Source organism: Sceloporus occidentalis, unplaced genomic scaffold (assembly GCF_023333645.1).
Source record: "Sceloporus occidentalis isolate IW3139 unplaced genomic scaffold, rSceOcc1.0.p SCAF_5, whole genome shotgun sequence".
NCBI classification, from domain to species: Eukaryota; Metazoa; Chordata; class Lepidosauria; order Squamata; family Phrynosomatidae; genus Sceloporus; species Sceloporus occidentalis.
This window is the reverse complement of record NW_028316985.1, coordinates 121,303,200-121,322,679: the sequence shown is the minus strand read 5'-3', so window position 1 is coordinate 121,322,679 and position 19,480 is coordinate 121,303,200. Positions and strand designations below refer to the sequence as shown.

At 39.9% G+C, this 19,480-nt stretch overlaps 1 protein-coding gene across 1 annotated transcript in view; it reads right to left on the bottom strand.

Moving 5' to 3' along the window:
• Positions 1 to 2,061: 2,061 nt before the first annotated feature.
• LOC149312754 (dolichyl-diphosphooligosaccharide--protein glycosyltransferase subunit TUSC3-like) overlaps positions 2,062 to 19,480 on the bottom strand; it is a 165,808-nt gene continuing 148,389 nt past the window's right edge. The window contains exons 8-10 of the mRNA XM_089526981.1: positions 18,784 to 18,858; positions 15,359 to 15,449; positions 2,062 to 4,130 (exon numbers count right to left, since the gene is read on the bottom strand). Of these exons, the coding sequence (XP_089383107.1) occupies positions 4,115 to 4,130; positions 15,359 to 15,449; positions 18,784 to 18,858 (182 nt within the window). The 3' untranslated portion in view covers positions 2,062 to 4,114. The remainder of the gene's footprint in view (positions 4,131 to 15,358; positions 15,450 to 18,783; positions 18,859 to 19,480) is intronic.

Here is a 19,480-nt window from a genome sequence, read left to right as displayed (position 1 = left end):
GCACAAACAGACTAAGTGGGCCAGTAAATGTGGCTGACATGCAGCCCAGGAGAATGTCGGGCGGGAGGAGTTTGAAAAAGAAAATAAAGCCATGAATGGGGGAGGGAAAACAGTAACAATAACCAGCACTATGGAAATACACTCAGCACAAAAGGAGCATAAGCAGCCAGAGAACTTTAAATTGTTGCTCCTTATAGCATTAAGAAAAACCTGCTGGTGGTTGCGAGAAGTGATGTGCATAGCTGCTTGTTATTCCAGATCATTGCTTGTGCCATGTGAAAAGAGAATTTAAATGTGGAAATGCCAGCATATTATTAGACACAGTTAGCATAACTTTCATCCCATTTGGATTCTCTCTGTGACACAGTGAGTATATATTCTTCAGTTCTTGAGCTATAAAGGAGTCCTGCACTGTGTTATCTTGTTTTTTAAAGATGCATCTGGCAGCTTAAAAACCTACAGAATATGTTCTCTTTACATTCATATTTCAAAAGTTTGGTGACATCTGCTTCAGAACAAGCCTGAATCTGATTTGATAGAGGTCCTTCTGTCCACAGTAAATATGGCATTATTAAAACAAATTCTATAATGTATTTTGGTTTAGTTTTCATGGTGGCAGAATCTTTGTTAACATATATAGATTATGACATGCAACTCATCGAATATTCAGATATTTCTACAATATAAACAGATGTAAATTTGTCATCCAGTTACTTAAAACTCACTTTCTGGTCTCATGGTCGCTTTCAATTAAATGATAATCCCTTGTAATCTAAACTGCACTGGAGTTGGTGTCATTATTCCATGTCACTTTAATCCCTAAAAGATGACCTATACAACAAAGGATACATTTCTTTCTTACTCACAATACAAAACATGAGATTATATTGGCCAGTGAACTGAAGGCAGGTGAAGTGGAAGTTAAATACAGGCTGAGTTTCCCTTATGTGAAATTCCAAAATCCAAAATATTCCGAAAACCACTGGTTTCATGGGTGGTTGAGATAGTGACACCTTTGTTTTCCGATGGTTCAATGTATACAAATTTTGTTTCATGCACAAAAGTATTTTAAAAATTGTATAAATTGCCTTCAGGCTATTTGTATAAGATATACATGAAACATAAATGAATTTGGTGTTTGAGACTTGGAGCCCCTCTCCAAGATATCATATTAAGTATATGCAAATACAGACACACCAAAATCCTGGTCCCAAGCATTTTGGATAAGGGAGACTCAACCTCTACAATGGTAGCTGGACATTAGCTGGAACAGCTGAATTAGATGCCTTTGAATCCAATTTTACAATCCCCCCCCCCAAAAAAAAAAGTAGGAGCAGAAATCACTGGTGGACTCAACTCTGTTTAAGAACACACACAAGCCATAGATAAGCCACACTGGTATTGATTACAGCTGTAAAGAGGCTTGGAGTATCCATGGGCACTGACTGGCTTGTCTGCCAGTCAAGGCGGTATAGCACAACCCAATAGATGACAGATGTGGGATTCTACATGGGAGGATGTCACCATGTGGTTCCCTTGCTACTTGAGAGGAGGACAAAGCCAGATGCCCCAGTCACTGTTGCCAACTCTCCCAGGGTACCCTATGGGGACCTCCTTACCCTTCTGATGGGTATGCCAGCCCTGTCTCCTTCCACCTGGATCTGGATCCCATGCATGTCAAAGCTGTGCCTTTCTCTGGGATAGCAGCAGTACAAGAATGTTTTGGAAAGAGCTTAACACACCTGCATGTTAGTTCGTGCTGTTTCAGTTATTTGAATTGAACAATTAGTCTGCCTAGATGGTGCAAGCAACAATCACTGATCACCCGCTGGAAGCAACATCTTATCTTGTACTCTGTGGAAAAGACAACCAAACCAGGTTGGAGACTCTACCCTGCTTTCTGTATCCTTGGAACTGGACCCTGAGTTCTCTTTTGTGCATCCTTCTGCCTATCTTGGATTGACTGATCCTTTGGACTACTAATCAGCCATGTGACTTCTTTCCCAGTGAATGATAATAATAAATAATAATAATAAAATATTTATTTATATCCTGCCTTTCCGCAGATCAAGGCGGCTTACAGTATAAAATGCAACAGTACAATAAAACCAACAAGGAAATTACAGTTAAAATAACAAGCACAGATTAAAATAACCATGTCCAGCTAGCTCGAGATAACAAAACAATAACAGTGAGGGGGGGCAGCATCGAGGACAGTTAGGGGAAAGCCTATTGGAATAAAAAGGTTTTTAACCCCTTTTTAATCTCAAGGGAGGTGGCTGAGTGGAGCTCGCTGGGAAGCGAGTTCCAGAGCTGAGGGGCCGAGGTGGAAAAGGCCCTCTGCGTTGTTATAACATATTTCGCATCTGGAACTCTCAGTAATTGCTTCCCAGCAGATCTGAGTGTGCAGGGCGGATTGTATGGAGAGAGGCGGTCCTCCAAGTACCCTGGGCCCAAGCCATTTAGGGCTTTATAGGTAATAACCAACACCTTGTATTGGGCTCGGAAGCGAATAGGCAGCCAATGTAGATCTTTTAATACTGGTGTTATATGGCTGGCCCTGGGATGAATCAGAGTGCAAAATTAACACTATACAATGCACATAATAAAAGAGGGTGGAAAAGTTCCAAAGAGAAGTTAGCTTTGGCTGCTGGGTCATCAGTTTATATAGCATTACACCCAATTTAAGTGAAGCCTGAAGCCTGCTTTTCAAGATCCACCTACAAGCTCACAGTCTTAGTTTGGATTTTCTCCATTTCTTGCCAACACCTGTGTAAACCACACAGGCATTGGGGAAGAAGCAGCAGGTGAACCTCATCATTGAAAATAGCATAGCCCAGAATACAGCATATCACTGCAGTCCAAAAAGCACACTCCACAGTTAAGTTGTGGTGGTATTGAAATGCTTAAGATTTGCCATGGTTTGGAAAAGCTTAGCATTCTGAGAGTGATTGTAGAAGGCCAGGAAATAAATGATACATTACTTAAATACTTACCATGCTCTGTTCATTCTGATAATACTACACCCACCTGGCCATTTTCCTTCAGCAAAGCTTACTTCTTGTTTGCAAGACTTGGGGAAAATCACTGCAATGACCTTGGGATACTTTTCAAGGTGAGAAACTTTGGGCAGGTTAGAGGTCCCTCCCACCTTCAAGCTGTCTTCTACAAGTAGTCCCCACTTTAGTGTTAAAGTTATAGGGGACATAGTTCTGCATCAAGAATGCGACCTTACTCTATTACTTCATACATTAGTGAAAACTCTAAGTGTTTAGGAAATATTTAAAAGCCAGAAACTAGCACATATCCATATTGGCTGGCTTTTCTTCAAACATTTCAAAGATACTTCAGATAGTTTACTTTTGTGTAACATATGAGAATAAGGGGGATGAAGGAAAGGATGTGCTCTCCCTGAAGTAACCCTAGTATTGCTTGAAGGACAGACAACAATGCACAGTAATGGTTGGGTGCTTATTGGTTTTCTATTTAAAATATTTCTGAACAACTCTGGACCTTTTCCTCTTTTTTTGAAGTGTTAAAAATGCAGCCCCTGTGGGTCTTAAAAATGCCAAATGAAAAAAAGGATTTTTCTAATGTGCCATGCATGCTAATAAATGACTTTGCAGTGCTCAGTGTATGTTTAGACTTTGTCTTCTTTATTAGGTAGAGCTGGTTTAATTCTAATAAATCTTACAATATTTTATTCCACAGGAGTACAGTTTCAAAATTTCAAGTGTTTTGACTTTTTTCCAGCCACAGTCTACACAGCTGCAACAGAATAACAACAACAACAACAACAAGAAAAAGAATACTTTCCCACTAAAGTTAACTTTATTTCGATTCAGGATCATCAAGCATATCATACTCCCATTCCAATTTACCATATCTTTCACTTAGATATCCAGTATTTGCTATGCATTATAAATTAAATGAATCATTTGCTAATAAGGTACAAACATAATATTGTCCTCCACACAAATGCTGAAATTTATCACAGGAAGCAGATGAACCAAGTTCAAAGTTTCTTGAGGAAATGTAATGTTGGTAAGCAGATACTATCAGGAGCTGCTTATCTTCCTAGTAAACATTAGCCTTCTGCTAATCTCACTTGAATTCACTTAATTAAGAAGCTGCAAAGAAAGAAAAATATGATTAAATGCTGGGGAAAAATATCAATGTAGCTTTTGGTTCCCTTCTGTTTTCCAAATATTGAGATCTGCAAGCCCAGGTGGAGGTGGCGGCAAGAACTACTAGCACATGGGAATTCAAAGGGGGAAATGCAGTTCCAAAATATACACTTCTTTGATAGGGAGTACATATAAACATACATTAGAGAGAGAGAGAGAGAGACCAGGTTATCATCTTGGGTGGTTCCTTTCTATTTTCATATGCCACATATACTATACTTGTGAGTGACATTTCGATTAGTATGGATCAAGAAGAGGCAAAGACTTGATTCCACCAAATACAGTCGGCCCTCTCCTTATGCGGGGGATCTGTTCTGGACCCCTCTGTGTAAGGTGAATTCTGCCTATGCTCAAGCCCCATTGGAAACAATGGGGCTCGTGCATGGCGGCGCAGCGGTGTGCAGGCGCCACAGGCGCACGTGCCCATTCAATTGAATGGGATGCGCTGCCCCTTCCACCCCATGTGCTCCCCGCGGCTTGAGCGCGTAAGCTCAAGTCCGTGTAAGGCGCGCCTGTGTATGACACGGGTGCGCTGTAATTACAAAAAACTCATACTCACACTGTAAACAGTCAATATATTTGAAATTAGTAGCATAATTAATGTACTTACGTGGATGAATTTTACTTGTGTTGTGTGCTCTAAATGCTTTTTACAGTTTTTACTAGTTTTCACTGTGTTTTTAGCTTATTTTTTAAAATAATAGTCATGTTTAAACTTTTGCGCTTTTTAAAAAAATCATTGTAACCTGCCTAAAATTCCATTGTGGGAGAAGGTGGGATATAAACCTTTGAAATAAGTAAATAAACAAATATTCAGAAATGTGTCCCATTGCCTTTCATAATGAGTACTGAGAAGATAAAGTTTGTTTCTAGTCAGTGGCATATATATCAGTTCATTTAATACGTGTGTGTGTTGGGGGGGGGGATACTGGCTTGTAGCGAGAGATACTTATAGTGGTGGTCTCTGGATCAGTGCTGCTCCCTGGGAAGTTTCCAGGAAAAAAACCCCGACAGAATTATATCCAATGGACACAAATATGGTGCTGGCTCCCTAACATCAAATAGCCTTAGCAGCACTAGTTTAGATCAGTCACAGCCAATCCTGTATCTTCTTGATGTGTTGGACTACAACTTCCATTGTTCATACCAGCATGGCTAAGATGGAGTACACTAAACTGAGCAAGTTGTGCCCAGCCTCCTGTCAGTGAAGAATAAATAGAATTGAATTTACATGTACAGACATGCACACTGTTCTGTGCAAATGTCCACGCTAATTTTCTCCTCACAGATAAGCTATGCACACAAGTGATCCTGCGTTTCAAACATAGCAACAACTATGACAACAGTTTTTATTCAATGTAACCCAATTATATGTAATCCACATTTAAACAGATGGGATCTTTTAGTTCTCCAACATTACATTTTGTGTCAAATTTGACATGAGATGATGCTCTAAAATGTCTGTCTTGTAGGTCCCATTATCTGAACAATACTTAAACAGTGCTGCTGAGTTTCTTCCATCTGTTATGTACAATTTAAAGTAGACAAAAACCAGCTGAGACTAAAATTGACCCAACAAATATACTGGAGAAGTGGGATACTTTCATAGATCATAACACACTAGTATTCTCATTGGTGGAAGAAAATATCCCAGATGAAGGCACTCACTCATTAGATGAGTTGTTTTTTTTTTTTAAAAAAAGTCTGCCTGGATGAGAGTTAAACTCCTTTACTGTCCTTGAAAATCCCCTGCGGAGAAATGCATATAGGGAAAACAGATCTCCTGAGAAGAGTGTAATTAATGCCAGGAAAAGCCTGGCAAATTTCATAATTTTATCCCTGAAGAGATCCACATCCAAGAAAGTGAATACAGAAAGCAGACTATTCAGCTCCAGTGAGATACCCTTACAGGACCATCCAACATGATTTGCATATCTGTAAACTTGTAAAAGGAACAGCCCCAAGACATATGGGAGGAGGATATATTGTGAGTGAAAGATAAAATTTCCAAGCAATTTCTTTTCCTTTATTTCATCATGTGATTTGTCCATATGGAAACATAGCTGGAGGCTCTGTTTAACTGAAGTTAACTAGGTGGGTACTGTTCAGTGCTTCAAGAGACTTCAGTTACACAGAAAACTGAAAATATAAGACTGATCTAGTCCAGCATTTAGACAGTTGGACTGTGATTCTGGAGGCCAGGGTTTGAATCCCCACACAGTCCTGGAAACCCACTGGGCAACCTTGGGAAAGTCACACTCTTTCAGCCTCTGAGGAAGGCAATGGCAAATCTTGCCAAGAAAATCCTGTGATAGCTTAGCTTTAGGGTAAGAAATGACTTGACATGTAACAACAACAAGTCCAGCATTCAGGGCCAAAGTATCCTACTTGACGTCCATGGGAAGTTTACTGTATGACCAGATCATGAATGTAAGAGCAGATTTCTGTTTGTGTTCCACAATGTGTTCGGAGGGATATTGGAGGTACAGACTGAGTGAGAATTTGTTTCACTTGTTTCAGTTTGAAATGTGTGAAGAAGTGGGTCAGACAGATTTGTCCATCCCTGATTACTCATAGCAACTGATAATTTTGTCATCTATAAAGCCATCTTAACTGAAAGCCATCACTACATCTTGGAGTAATCTGATCCCATAATTTAACTAACTGATGTGTAAAGAAATGTTTTGTCTGTCTTCTGACTCTCCTAGCATTTAGCTTCATTGGACAGACCTAGTTTATAATCACATGGTGAACTTTGGTTGCAGTAATTCTATGCACCTCTTTAGTCACTTTTTAGTTTAAGGTAAAAAGCATCAAACATTGTAACCTTTCTTCATAGTAGTAATATGGGGCCTCATCCATGTGTTCTGTGCTTGGCAGGATGATGCTGAGCTGAGTGCATATGAGGAGGAAACTTTGCAAAAATGAATGTATTGTCATGTGGAGCCCATTTGCACTACAAAATTATAGCACTGTCATTCCACTTTAACTGCAATTATACCATCCTATGGAATTCTGTTTGGCAGAATTACTGAGAATTCTAAATGTCCTTCTCTAAACTGTCAATTCCAGGATCCATAGCACAGAACCATAAAGTGGAATAATAACGGTATTATTCTGTAGTACAAATGGGCCTCTGGTGGAGTTTAGCTTCACTGGGATTTAAGAGTCTCTGCAGTGGTGATGTAGACTGTTAACACATTTAATCTATATGAAACATAATTTTTTGAGGGAAAGTGATGATGATGACAACAACAACAATGCTAATACTAGAATGGTATGGCCCAGGGGTGTCATGCAGCTGAATGGTCTCCTAGAGGTTCTTGAGAAGTTTCCTGGGCCGCATTCCCATTATGATTTAAAGCAAATTGCTGATTGGGTTATAAGACAGTTGTTCCCATTTGAAACCAGTTCCAATCCTACTGTGATCAGTTCAATCATGATGAAGTGAGGCAAATGCAAGCAACCCACTCTTTCCTGACACTAGTTCTTTGGTGGCTCTTTTGAAAAGAACTGATTCCAACGTGTGTTCAACAAGTGGGAATGAAATGGGATCTGAACTGCACCATTCTGGAGGGGAAGGACTAATGGCAGAGAGGTGTTTACGATCCCTCCTCAGTTTTTGGTAAATTCACCATCCCTCCCCCCTCCAGTGCCACCTTTGTGCTTGTGGTGTGACCTATGGGAACATGATTTTTTTTTTTTAAAAAAAATAAAATTGATAGAAGATTTGATTCAATGATTTTGCAACTACTTCCAATCAGTGTGGCAAGTACTTGCAAAACTAATGAATCCGATCTTCTATCAAATTTGATTCATTGGTTTTGCAACTACTTGCAATCAGTGAGGCAAGTAGTTGCAAAACCAATGAATCTAATCTTCTATCAATTTTTGTTTTTTTTAAAAAATAGTTCTCAAGCCGGACTGCTGCTTATGTAATCGATGACACACAGATGACTGACATGCATTTCGAAGCCGCACAAACTAGTGGGGATGACAAGGGTGCTAAAAAAGAAGTGATTACAAAGGGATAATGCAAAGATCCGCTTCCATAGTGGGAATGATGGACCTTTTGGAATCGATTCACTGGTACGGAGTAAAGGTGAGTTGTAAACTGGTTTAAATGTAAGTGGGAATGAGCCCCTGCTGATTTGATAGGCATTCCTCTTGCAGCTTTGGTTACTCTCTGGATTTGAGAAATGGCCAAGAGGGGGAGCCAAATGAACCCCCTAATTTACTAGGGAGCTGGAGTTCATGAAATGAACATGGAGAAATTAGAGTGCTGATGGAAGAAAACATGGAGCAGGTCCAACCAAACATAGGCTAGATCCCATTGGAAAGCCTAAGCCATGACAGTGGCATCAGCAAAAAAAGTACATTTCTTTTCCATCAATGGCATGTGCATAGTGTCATCTAGAAGGTGTCTCAAGTAATGCCTTTTACATTCAGCTGTACAAGAAGAAAATACAGACCACTGTGAAGAATGTGGATAACACTTCAAACAAAATAGCTCAGATTCACTTTGACTTGGATGCTGAAATTGATCTAGGTCCAGTGGATGCAACTTTGGCTCCTGTATGTCCAGTTTTATTGGATACATTTCAGGGGTATTTCATACTGGAAATGTGGACAGGATCTTTGGAAAACTCAAAGCCATCAGATGTGTGTTGGACCTGTGCCCTTCTTGGCTCATAAAATCATCCAGAAGGAGATTAGTCAAGTGGGCAAGGGGAATGGTGAATGTCTCATTGCAGCAAAGCTGAGGTTCAGCTTGTACTCTAAAGGCTCCTTGGAGGGGTGAGCTCAGAAGATGGTGCAGGGTGATTCCTGTTTGACATCCTGTGTATTGGCTTGTTTGTTACAGCAGTGCTGAGTCTTGTCACCCGCTGTTTTGCATAGACATGGAACTACTGGAAGAAAGTGTCCACAGTGTTGGGGCCATGTGACATCATTTTTCATTCAAAGGAAGCTGTTTCAGTGTCTACTGTCAATAATGGTTTGGATGAGACTGAACAAATTGAAACTTAATCCAGATAAGACAGAGGTGCTCCTGGTCAGTTGAAAGACAGATCAGGGAATAGATATTCAGCCTGTGCTGGATTGGATTACACTCTCCCTACCCTCTGAAATCTCAAATGCATAACTGGGGTGTACTCTTGGACCTAGCCCAAAGCCTAGATGATTGCACATTTAAAACTAGTGTACCAGTTGTGCTCATTTTTTGAGATGTTAGATCTGGCTGTGGTGACACATGCCACAATTACATGTCATTTGGATTACTGCTCTGCATTGGGCTGCCTTTGGAACTGTTCAGAATGCTGGGTCCAAAATGCTGTATCTAATCTGCTGATCAAGGCTGGTTACAGGGAACTAAATCACTGCAATAGCCGGTGTGTTGCCAGGCACAATTGAAATTGCTGGTTATAACCCACTAGAATAAATGGATCAAAATTGCAAGAAAGCTAATTTGGGCTAAATTTTAGGAGACACTTCTGTGACGCTTGGATCTCGTAGATCTCTCACACTAGATCTTTCAGGTACCCTCTGTAAGGCCCAGAAACCATGAAGCAGAAGGTGTAATTCCATCCTGCGTTGCAAATCCTGTGTTTAGCAGAGATTACATTAGAAGAGCTTGAAGATCCCTTCCATTTCTCTCATTGTATGTGTGTTTGTTCAACATTTGGCTCTAATTGAGGTATTTGAATGCTAAGGAATTTGGAGTGCCCAAGACCATAAGTAGGAACTGGACTAGTACAGGAAGGATAGGAAAAATCAAAACAAAACAAAATAGCCCACATTCCCACTACTTGGTTTCTGCATGAGGTACTTAGAGGACAGCTTCCTTTTCTTACAATTAGAACTGTATAATTACCAGGATCACATGAATGAATACACAAGATGTAAAGAATTGTACCTATTCTAGGGAGGAGAAAAGTGGCATGAAAAATGTGTATGTCTGACAGATCCGGGACTTATTTTATGTTTTCTTGTCTACAGTTTTCTCATGAAACTAGTTTTACTATTGCTGCAAGAGATGCACTGAAAGAAAAAAGTAATAGAACAAATTATAAATGAGGAACAAATATTGACCAGTGGGGTATAGTGGTTTGAGCACTGGACTATGACTCTGGAGGCTAGGGTTCAAATCCCTGCACAGCTATTGAAATCCACTGGCTGATCTTGGGCAAGTCACACTTTCTGAATCTCAGAGGAAAGCAAAGGCAACCCTGCTCTAAACAAATCTTGCCCAGAAAACCCTATAATAGGGTCATCTTAGTGTAGACATAAGTTGGAAATGACTTGAAAGCCCACAACAATAACAAACATTAATTATTTGTTTAACTAATTTCTAACAAGCAGGGCCTATTTTAGGTGAACTCCAGAAGCACAAAGACCTGTAAAATCTGTACATAGCATCCTTCTTCAGCAAAAAAGATTTTTCCCCTTCTCTTGGAAAAACTGACAATACAACTTGGTAATTATGAAAAGTCTTGTCATCCCGTGGTGACTAATACTGTATATATTTATATATAAGTGTAGAAATGTTAGTAAAAAAATGGACCCAAAAACATGGGTCAATCTAAAACTGTCTTTCTTATCTAAAAAGGAATCATCAGCTAGTGAAAAGCAAGAATGTAATGTGTCTTGGAAGCGTTGACCTCCCCCTCTACTCTCTCATTCATTCGGGCTTTAGGGTGAGCACAAGCAGTTATACTTGCTGGAATTTTGTAAGTTCTTTGGCACTGTTTCACCCTTTAGAGTCTTAGTTACACGCCAGTAGGTTTTACCTTCGATGTATCTACAGGTCATATCAAAATCCATAATTTTGGTCCCCAAACCTGCTCTCGACTTATACATGACGGTGACTTATAGTTGAGTCCATCTCCCCACCAAAAAATACCAAGATCTTATTTAAGTAACAGGGCACCTTAGTTTTTTCTGTTGTCTTTAGTGAACATACATATATTTTTCATTAAAACTAATGTGACTTACTTGCATGCCTGGAGGGAGAATATGTAACATACAGGAGACAAGTAGACAGGTAAGACTGTAGCACAGCCTGTAAAGATTATCTCAGGAGACAAAATGGCTTTTCAAGAAAAGCTTAACGAATCCAGCAACACTTTTCTCAGTGAATAGAGTATCCCCAGAGAGTTAGATAAGAATTCCCTAAGAAGAAGGGTGTAAGAATGGATGACACTGACATGGCACTGGAATCGGTAACAAGGCCAGAATATTTATAAAATAGTGACCGAAAAACTTATAAATGTAGGTATAAAGACTGTTATGTTCTCATCTGCTTGAAGACTGAAGACACTGAAGATTAAGTACTAGATAGGTCATTCCAATTATTTGGCAAACAATGAAGAGACTTCCCAAGTGTGTCTTTTTAAAAAATGATCAAAATTACTTGATTGAAAATGAACCTCAAATATGGGTGGGCATTTCTGTCCACTTCTCCACTCCTGGTGAAGCCCACTGCTTAGGAAAGAATGACAGAGGTGGGGAAATTATAGAGAAAAGAACAGTTTTGGCAGTGGCAATTTTTGTGACGTTCTATACCTGTCCAGGAAAGGAGCCTTAAAAAGGAAGTAAATTTACAAGGTAAACCAAAGCACAGCTATGAGATGAGCAGAAGAAATGTCCAAGATGTAAAATCTTAGATCATGTGATCAAAATTAGTGACTTTCAATTCTTGTTCTCAACAAGCCTGCAAATTTTGTCTGGAAGAACAGCAATGGTAGACAAATTTACAGCTTTTGTACCTCTTACAAACCTTCCTCTGCAATGTTGAGAAGCAGGAGAGACCTGAGTAGGATAAACTTACAAGCCCAACAGGTCAATATCTTGCATGAACTGAATATGCACCCTTGAGCATACTCCAGAAGCCACTGCAGAGAGGATGTATTTGTAGATAGATTTCTGGGGATGTGTTGGAACAATTTGGATGTTTTCTAAGAGGAAATGGCTGCTGGAGCTGGATGTTGGTCCCTCAGAGGATAAAGCCTCTCCCCTCAGCTGTCTCATAGGGTGTATTCATGCTGCAGAATTAAAGCAGTTTAAAACTTTAACTGCCATGACTCTATCCTATAAATCTTGGGGTTTGTAGTTTGGTGAAATATTCTGCCTGGTTTGTCAGAGAGATCTGGTGCATTACCAAACTACAAATTCCAGGATTCTGTAGGATAGTGCCAAGGCAGTTAAAGTGGTGTCAAACTGCTTTAATTCAGAAGTATGGATAGTTTTGGCTTCTAGTGGCTGATGAAAAAAGCATAGAGGGAATAAAGTTGTCTACAAATTTTTCAGATGTTCTAACACCTAGTTGCTATTCAGCTTCTGAATCTTTGGGGCATGCAGTAGGGTATGGGATAGAAATGGCTAATGAAGGAGTCAGATATTGAATGTTTATAATGTGGAGTTTACTTAACTAGGCTGGTGCTGATTTTTTTTTTTTGCATATATGTACATAGTGATTAGTTAATGAATTCAGCACTGTACAGCACATATGTAAATCCTAGTTATGAATGATATCAATGAAAATGAAGTTGTTGGATATGACTCAGGGAGCCAGAATGTTACAGTACAACAGAAAGAAGTTCAGCCTCTCCTCGGATTGATGCTGCCTGTGGTACGGACTGCAGCACTGCCAAAAAATCAATAAGCCGACTATGGCGGGATACAGACGGGCAGGGGAAGACGTCTTGGAGGTGTATTCTGCTGAATACGGAGCCTCCAGACCGCCCGCCCCGGGGGTGTGGCTCAGGTGATGGGGCTTCCACATGGGGGGTAGTGAAGACGCCTCACCTGGGGCCGTTTCTGACCCGCAGTTTCCAAACCGCCACCTCGGAGGACGCTGCAAAGAGAGAGGCAGCTTCTGCACGGGCGGCCAAAAACGGGGCTTTTTTTTTTCTTTTGCCGGCTGGCGGATGCGCAGCTGCGCAGCTGCAGCGCTCAGCAGCGGCGGCAGAAAGCTTATGTGCACATTTAAAGCGCCCAAGCCCCTTTAAAACTTTTTCCCTCGCCCTGCCCAAGAACAATAGTGGTCTCCTGCCAGCTGGTGATCAGCTGGTGTTGGCATCCTTGTCCGCTTGCACGTTGCCAATGTCACCAGCATCATGGATGTCGCCTCTCCTTTGGTCCCCGCGCTCTTGCTGAATCTGCAATGCACAGCCACAGCTGTCGCCGCTGCTACCGCTATCCCCCTGCCATCCCCCATCACCTCCCTTGTACATATGTAAATATTTAAAGTTTTAGGGTTTTTTATTGTTAGGTGAAAATGGCACAGGAATGTGTGTAGGGGTTCACATTAAATTCCAAACTTTCCCCGATTCTAGCAGCGCATGCGTACATGTTGCTCTAGGGTTAGGGTTAGGGTTAGGGTTAGGGTTACGAGTCTTAAAATGTGCTGCAGCTGTGCTGCAGCTTCCACACCTGCATGGCAGCTGACGCTGCAATTAAAGCCTGACTGCAAACTGCGCATGTTCCAGGACCCCGACTCATTATGTGACGCAGCAGACACGGAGCTTTTAAATGGGCAACTTAAATTAGCAGCGTAACAATTCTGGCGTACCGGTGCAGCAGCTTACAGACGGAGCTGCACAGCTGCGCATCATACAGAAAAGAAGTGGGGAAAAGCAGCACCTTTTTAATGCCGCTTCTTCCCGCTTGGGGCGTGCGGGCGGCGTGTTCATGGCGGCATTCAGGTAAGGGCCGTCTGAAGGCTCTACCTTCATGACGTCATGAACACACCCCTTTTTGCCCGTCTGTATCCCACCTATGTAAAAGCTTTCAAATGTCACAAAATCCTTTTAAGATTCTGTGCCTGCTATGTCAGATAGTAGTGACAAAAATAAATGCAATAAAAAAACCTGTAGTAACTTTTACTGTACAATCCAGAAGACTTGGGTGTGTGCATGGAGTAACAGTGCAACACAGTGATGACAGGATAATCTCCAGCACTAAGAAGAATGAGGTACCTTTTGTTCATATGGAGCTCCATGCACAGATCAGTACCGTAGTATTAGGGCCAGCAATTATCAAAATTATTATCCAGTTCTTGCTGATTTAGGGCTTTTTGCATGACCAAACGTCATGTGATTTTTTTTTATTGCACTATTTTTTCTTAAGAAACAAATTTAGCATGCATGTGTGTTCATACAAAATCTAGAAGGCTAAATGTTCCTCATCTCTGAATCAAATATTTCTTGCCTCAGAACCACTGCTCTGATAAAATGTGAAGCTTTTTTTTTTACATTTCTTAAATTTTCTCCCTTTCTGATAGCATTTGGAGATGCACTCACACATCTCCATCATATTGTGCTTTGTATCTCATTTGCTTAAATATGCAGCAGTGAAAGTCTTGGTTTGGGGCCTCAAATCACATTAGTAACTGAAACTAACAACTAGTAGAGCCATTGCAATTTGAAATCTGGTGCAGAGTTCCATAAGCATCATGGGCACTCTAACAAAAAATGACAACAAAATCCCATGTGTATTTCATTCAGGACTCAGTTAGCAAAGAGGGCACCGATATAGGGAATCCTGTTTTCCATTTTACGCCTAAGTAGGAAAACTTCATCCCTGAGATCTCTTTATCTAGAACGATTAACAAAAGGAAACAAATGTCTTCATCATTAGTCTTATTCTTATATGGTGTCATTTCCAACGCAAGGTCCCTCTTTTCAAATGTTCTTTCATACACTACAGAAGTAGTTATCAATCTCTGGCCTCTCAGAAATATAATTCAGTTGTCTAAAGCTCCAGCAACCATAGGGATTCTTGGATTTGAATCTCAAATATGCGGAGGACCAAAGGTTGAGAACCACTGCATTAAGCTTACTGCAAGTAAGCCAACACACTTACACGTTGTAAACCCCTTAGGGAGTAATAGTTCACTGACAAGCGGTATAGAAATGTACTTGCTATTGCTATTGTTTCAACTAATATGTGGGCTGTACAATGCTAGTGTTGTTTTAGCGGGGCACACAGAACTACCTTGCAAAGGCTAAAGTGCAATGCTGACATGTGTGCAAGTGATAATACCAACAAACCCATTAGATGCAAGCACAGGTTATTTGGTCAAGGGTTCATAAATGACAGCCAAACAGAGGGGAAAGGTAACTGGTTGGCAATAATTACTTGAATTGAGAGTTATGTTATTTGTGGCCTACCTGTATGGATATCCATGGTATTTGGAGCGGAATATGGACAGCAGGAAGCTGAAGAAGAAAACAACGAGACCCAGTCCCACCAGGCATATTACTAGGAGGGAAAATTCAATATATAAGATTTTCTCCAAAGGTTATGATACTGATTTAAAAACAGTCACTTCCTTAATATAAAGTAAGCTAGGTTGCATATTCCCCAACACTTCATAGATGAAAAGCAAGATGCATGTGTCCAAGCAACATCAGAGTGTGGGCAGGATGGTAAAAGTTATTAATGAATAACTAATAACATTTGCCAGGAAAGGCCACAGCAGTTAGCTTTTGTCTGAGCCTAGGCTGAAGGGCAAGATTCTGCTTCCCCTGTCTCCTCCATTTACTGAGTTAACTGTGAGCAAACTATTTTTGAACTTTACACTCACTTTATACCAACTGAAAAAAGGGAGAAACTAGGAGGAAGAAAGAGAAAATGGGACATTTGAAAACGTCTGAAAAAGTGGGATGATTGAGGATTAACTGGAACTGTACCTGTCAAACTGGCAGTTGAGATGGTATGATCGTATCTCAAAGCACTCCCCTTATATTATCTGAGGTAACATTGTAATTTTTTTAAGAACAACTTCTGATTGCCTTTCTTGTTTTCATAAATGACAAGGGTGTTTTTTTTTTTTAAAGGAACAGAAGGTGCCAAGATAGCAAGCATTTCATGATACCGAGACTTTGCTGGAGGAAAAAATCAACTTGGAATTACACATTTCAGACAACATTATTTCAAGTATGTGACAGACCCGTTGGCAGGGGAAAAAAACCACAACTACATCTTAATTGCCTACTACCACAGATGGTCAAATTCATGGTATTCAGATCTTATCCTATGCAAGAAGAAAGGAAGTGATCAACTCAGTTCTAATGAAACTGAAGGCTGCACTATATACAGAATACCAGCTACAGAATTAGCAATTAGGTGATTGGATTTTAAAACAGTAACTTGTATGTCTGGGTCAAGCAATAGATATTGGGACTCTGTAAGTGTGTGGGATGGGTTTGAAGAGTTTAAAGCCCCTTTGCTTCCTGCAGCACTAATCTGGTTTGAATCTTTGCATCTGCTATTTTCCAATGGGAAATAAGCTCCATGCAGCAATTTAACAGTTTGTATGGTCCCAGATTCAGATTGCAACTGCAAGCAAGGATTAAAGTTTCTACAGTGCATGCCAGGTTCAAAATCCAGATTCACCTCCTTCCAGCATGCACACCTTTTCAATATACTTTGAGAACAGCTGTTACTACAGTGATGTGTAGGCCCTATTATAATTTGTTTTACAGCTTTCAGTTTCCTTGGTCGCTCTTAGTTACAAGAACATTTTAAAGACGGATGACAGAAGTAGGGAAATCTTGGACCTCCAGAACTGTTGGACTGCCACTACAACATCCTCTCTCACCACTGCCATCTCTCTCATTATCTTTCACCACTGCCTGTTCAGCATTAAGCTGATGGTAGTTGCAGTACAAAAATATCTAGAAGACCAGAAATCCCCCCCCTCCTTAATTAACAGACAATGGGAGTATACTCAGTGAATGCTAAAACTTTTTGGCTACAACAGTTCATGTGGCACACTACAGAAAATGTCAGGTTACAACATCAGTGCTTCAAGCACCCTCTTTGACTATAGAAGATTGCTTTTTCTCTGTGTTTTTGTTTCACTTCAGTTAAATCTGCTTGTTTATTGGGCAGGGGTGGAGAAGAATAGATTATGGTCTCCTGAAAGAGGGGAAGCATTAAATCCATGACTTCACACAGCAACACTGTGTTCAAAGATGCTTTATTGAAAGCCCCAGTCCCTGAGGTTTCTCTCCCACAGTTACACGGCTGGGGTTCAGATTATGAATTCCCTCTTGCAAGGCCTTATGGCTCCACAGGCTTCCCTGTGTTTGCCTTTATCAGAGTCAGCTAGAAAGCCCTATGGCACACTCTTCTTATATTGGTACTGAATTTGCCCAGGGCTGGAAGATGCCTTGTTCCAGGACAGTCACTACTTGTTCTTTACCCTGGAATACGAGCTGGTGGAAATTCCTTCTTGATTATGTTCTCCATCTCTGAAGTGGGGATACTGATAACTTTCCCCCTGTTTTAGCAAATCTCTGTGTTTTCATGCTTCTTCTTGCAAAATGGGCAAAAATGATGTTTTTTAAGTACAGAACAACTACTACTGCCATGGAAATGCAATTTTGAAGTACCCGCTCGCCACCAAACTGGCCTTCCCAAACCACTTCATGACAAGTGAAGCCAATTAATTTGTATATAGCACAATACCCATGTTTATATATTATCACATATTTATTATATATATTACAATGTTTATATCTGTTCACTTTATATATGAGCCAAACTGCTCCCACTCTCATTGCTAGTATTTGTGTAGAAATATTATTTTCTGCACAGTAAAGGGTTTTTCCTGAGCAGAATATGTTTTCAACACAAAACAACAATGTGTAAATACTGTGCTGTTCTGAACTGTGAAGATTCCCAACAATTATCCAGGATTCTTCCTAATGAAAATGATCCTGTGCTCATTAAAATTCAAGCCTTAATATCTGAGGTCTCTAAGCTGATTTTAGATTTGAATAAATGTATAACAGAAAGTAACGGGAATTAACGGAAGAAACTGGACTTGTTAAAATTAGAGATTACAAGACAAGTGAATTGTCTGAAAGAGCTTGCTGAGAAACAGTTCAAAGAGATCATAGTATCAGTTCCGAATCTCACAACAGTTAAACAAAACATGAAGATATCTGAGAATGCAAAGGGAATGGACATTTTACGGCAGGATTTGGAAAAGACATAGGATAGAATAATGATGCTGGGGTTAAAATAAAAGAAAGCACAGATTAGCTGAAGAGCTGTTCCAGAAGAGCAGATTGACTTATTCTACATATGCACAGAGTAAAAAATTTCCAAGAGATGTGATAAAATTCCTATCAGGAAAAATAATATAGCAAGAACTTTGTATATGCCAAAGAAGATGTTTATACATTTTCTCCAACAAGGATTGGTGAATCATGTCAAATAATAAGAGAAAACAGCACAAAGTTCTTGCTATATTATTTTTCCTGGTGGGAATGAATAATAAGAAATACTGTTTTCATCTCTTCTACCAATGAAGCAACACTTCTTTAACTTACTTGATGAAATGCTTTTCAAACACAAGGGCCATCACTCAGGAGGCTCCTTGGATCCCAAACTCATGTTGTTATATCACAAATATATAATTCGCATGAATTGGCGAATATATAGATGTATTTGCAAATACTAGAAAAAGTGAACACACATTTAAAAAATTTGAGTTTTCAGGCAAGCCATAAGTAGATGTTGTTATGTTTGGATGTCATCAGAACAATTGTGATGATTTGACTCAGAACACTGAAGAACTTACTTCTCCTTTTACCAACATCTCCTTTGGAGGTAGCAGCTTCATTCAAAAGAACCATTCCCATGGTGATAGCAGCATCTATTATTGCTGTCAAGGAAACAATGAAAATGTAGAAATCTCTCAACGCCAACACAAAGCATCTCTAAACTTAGGAAGTACTGATTTTATGGCCTTTAAAAAAGTATTAAGCACATTCTGTTTATGAATTGTAAATATATGCAAAGCTGTCAGGAGAAAAGGGAGAATTAAAACAGAAATATTTCCTACATTTCATCCACACTCTATCTGTAACTTCTGTGGCTTTTAGATTTGTCTAAATCATGAAAATAGAATAGCAAAAGATTTAAGGAATCCAAGTACACTAATAGTGTTTTGTTACATGAGGTAAGCATTGTAAAGTCCTCAGACCTGCAAGATGCCTGAAAACTCATGTAGCAATTCTGGTAGTACAAAATGAATGTCACCAGGAGACAGATACAGGGTGCATAAAAATAATTACATTAATTCTCTGATTAAGTGATGCATTCTAAACCATTTAGATAGCACACAGTATGCTGTTTCTCAACCACTGTTTCTGAGATTGATAGTATCTCTCTAATATGCCACAAGAATGGAGTAAAATCATTGCAGCGGCAAGTGTTTTCAGTCACTAGCCATTTTTAGACTCTTAATTGCTAGCTTTTACAAATGCAAACAAGCA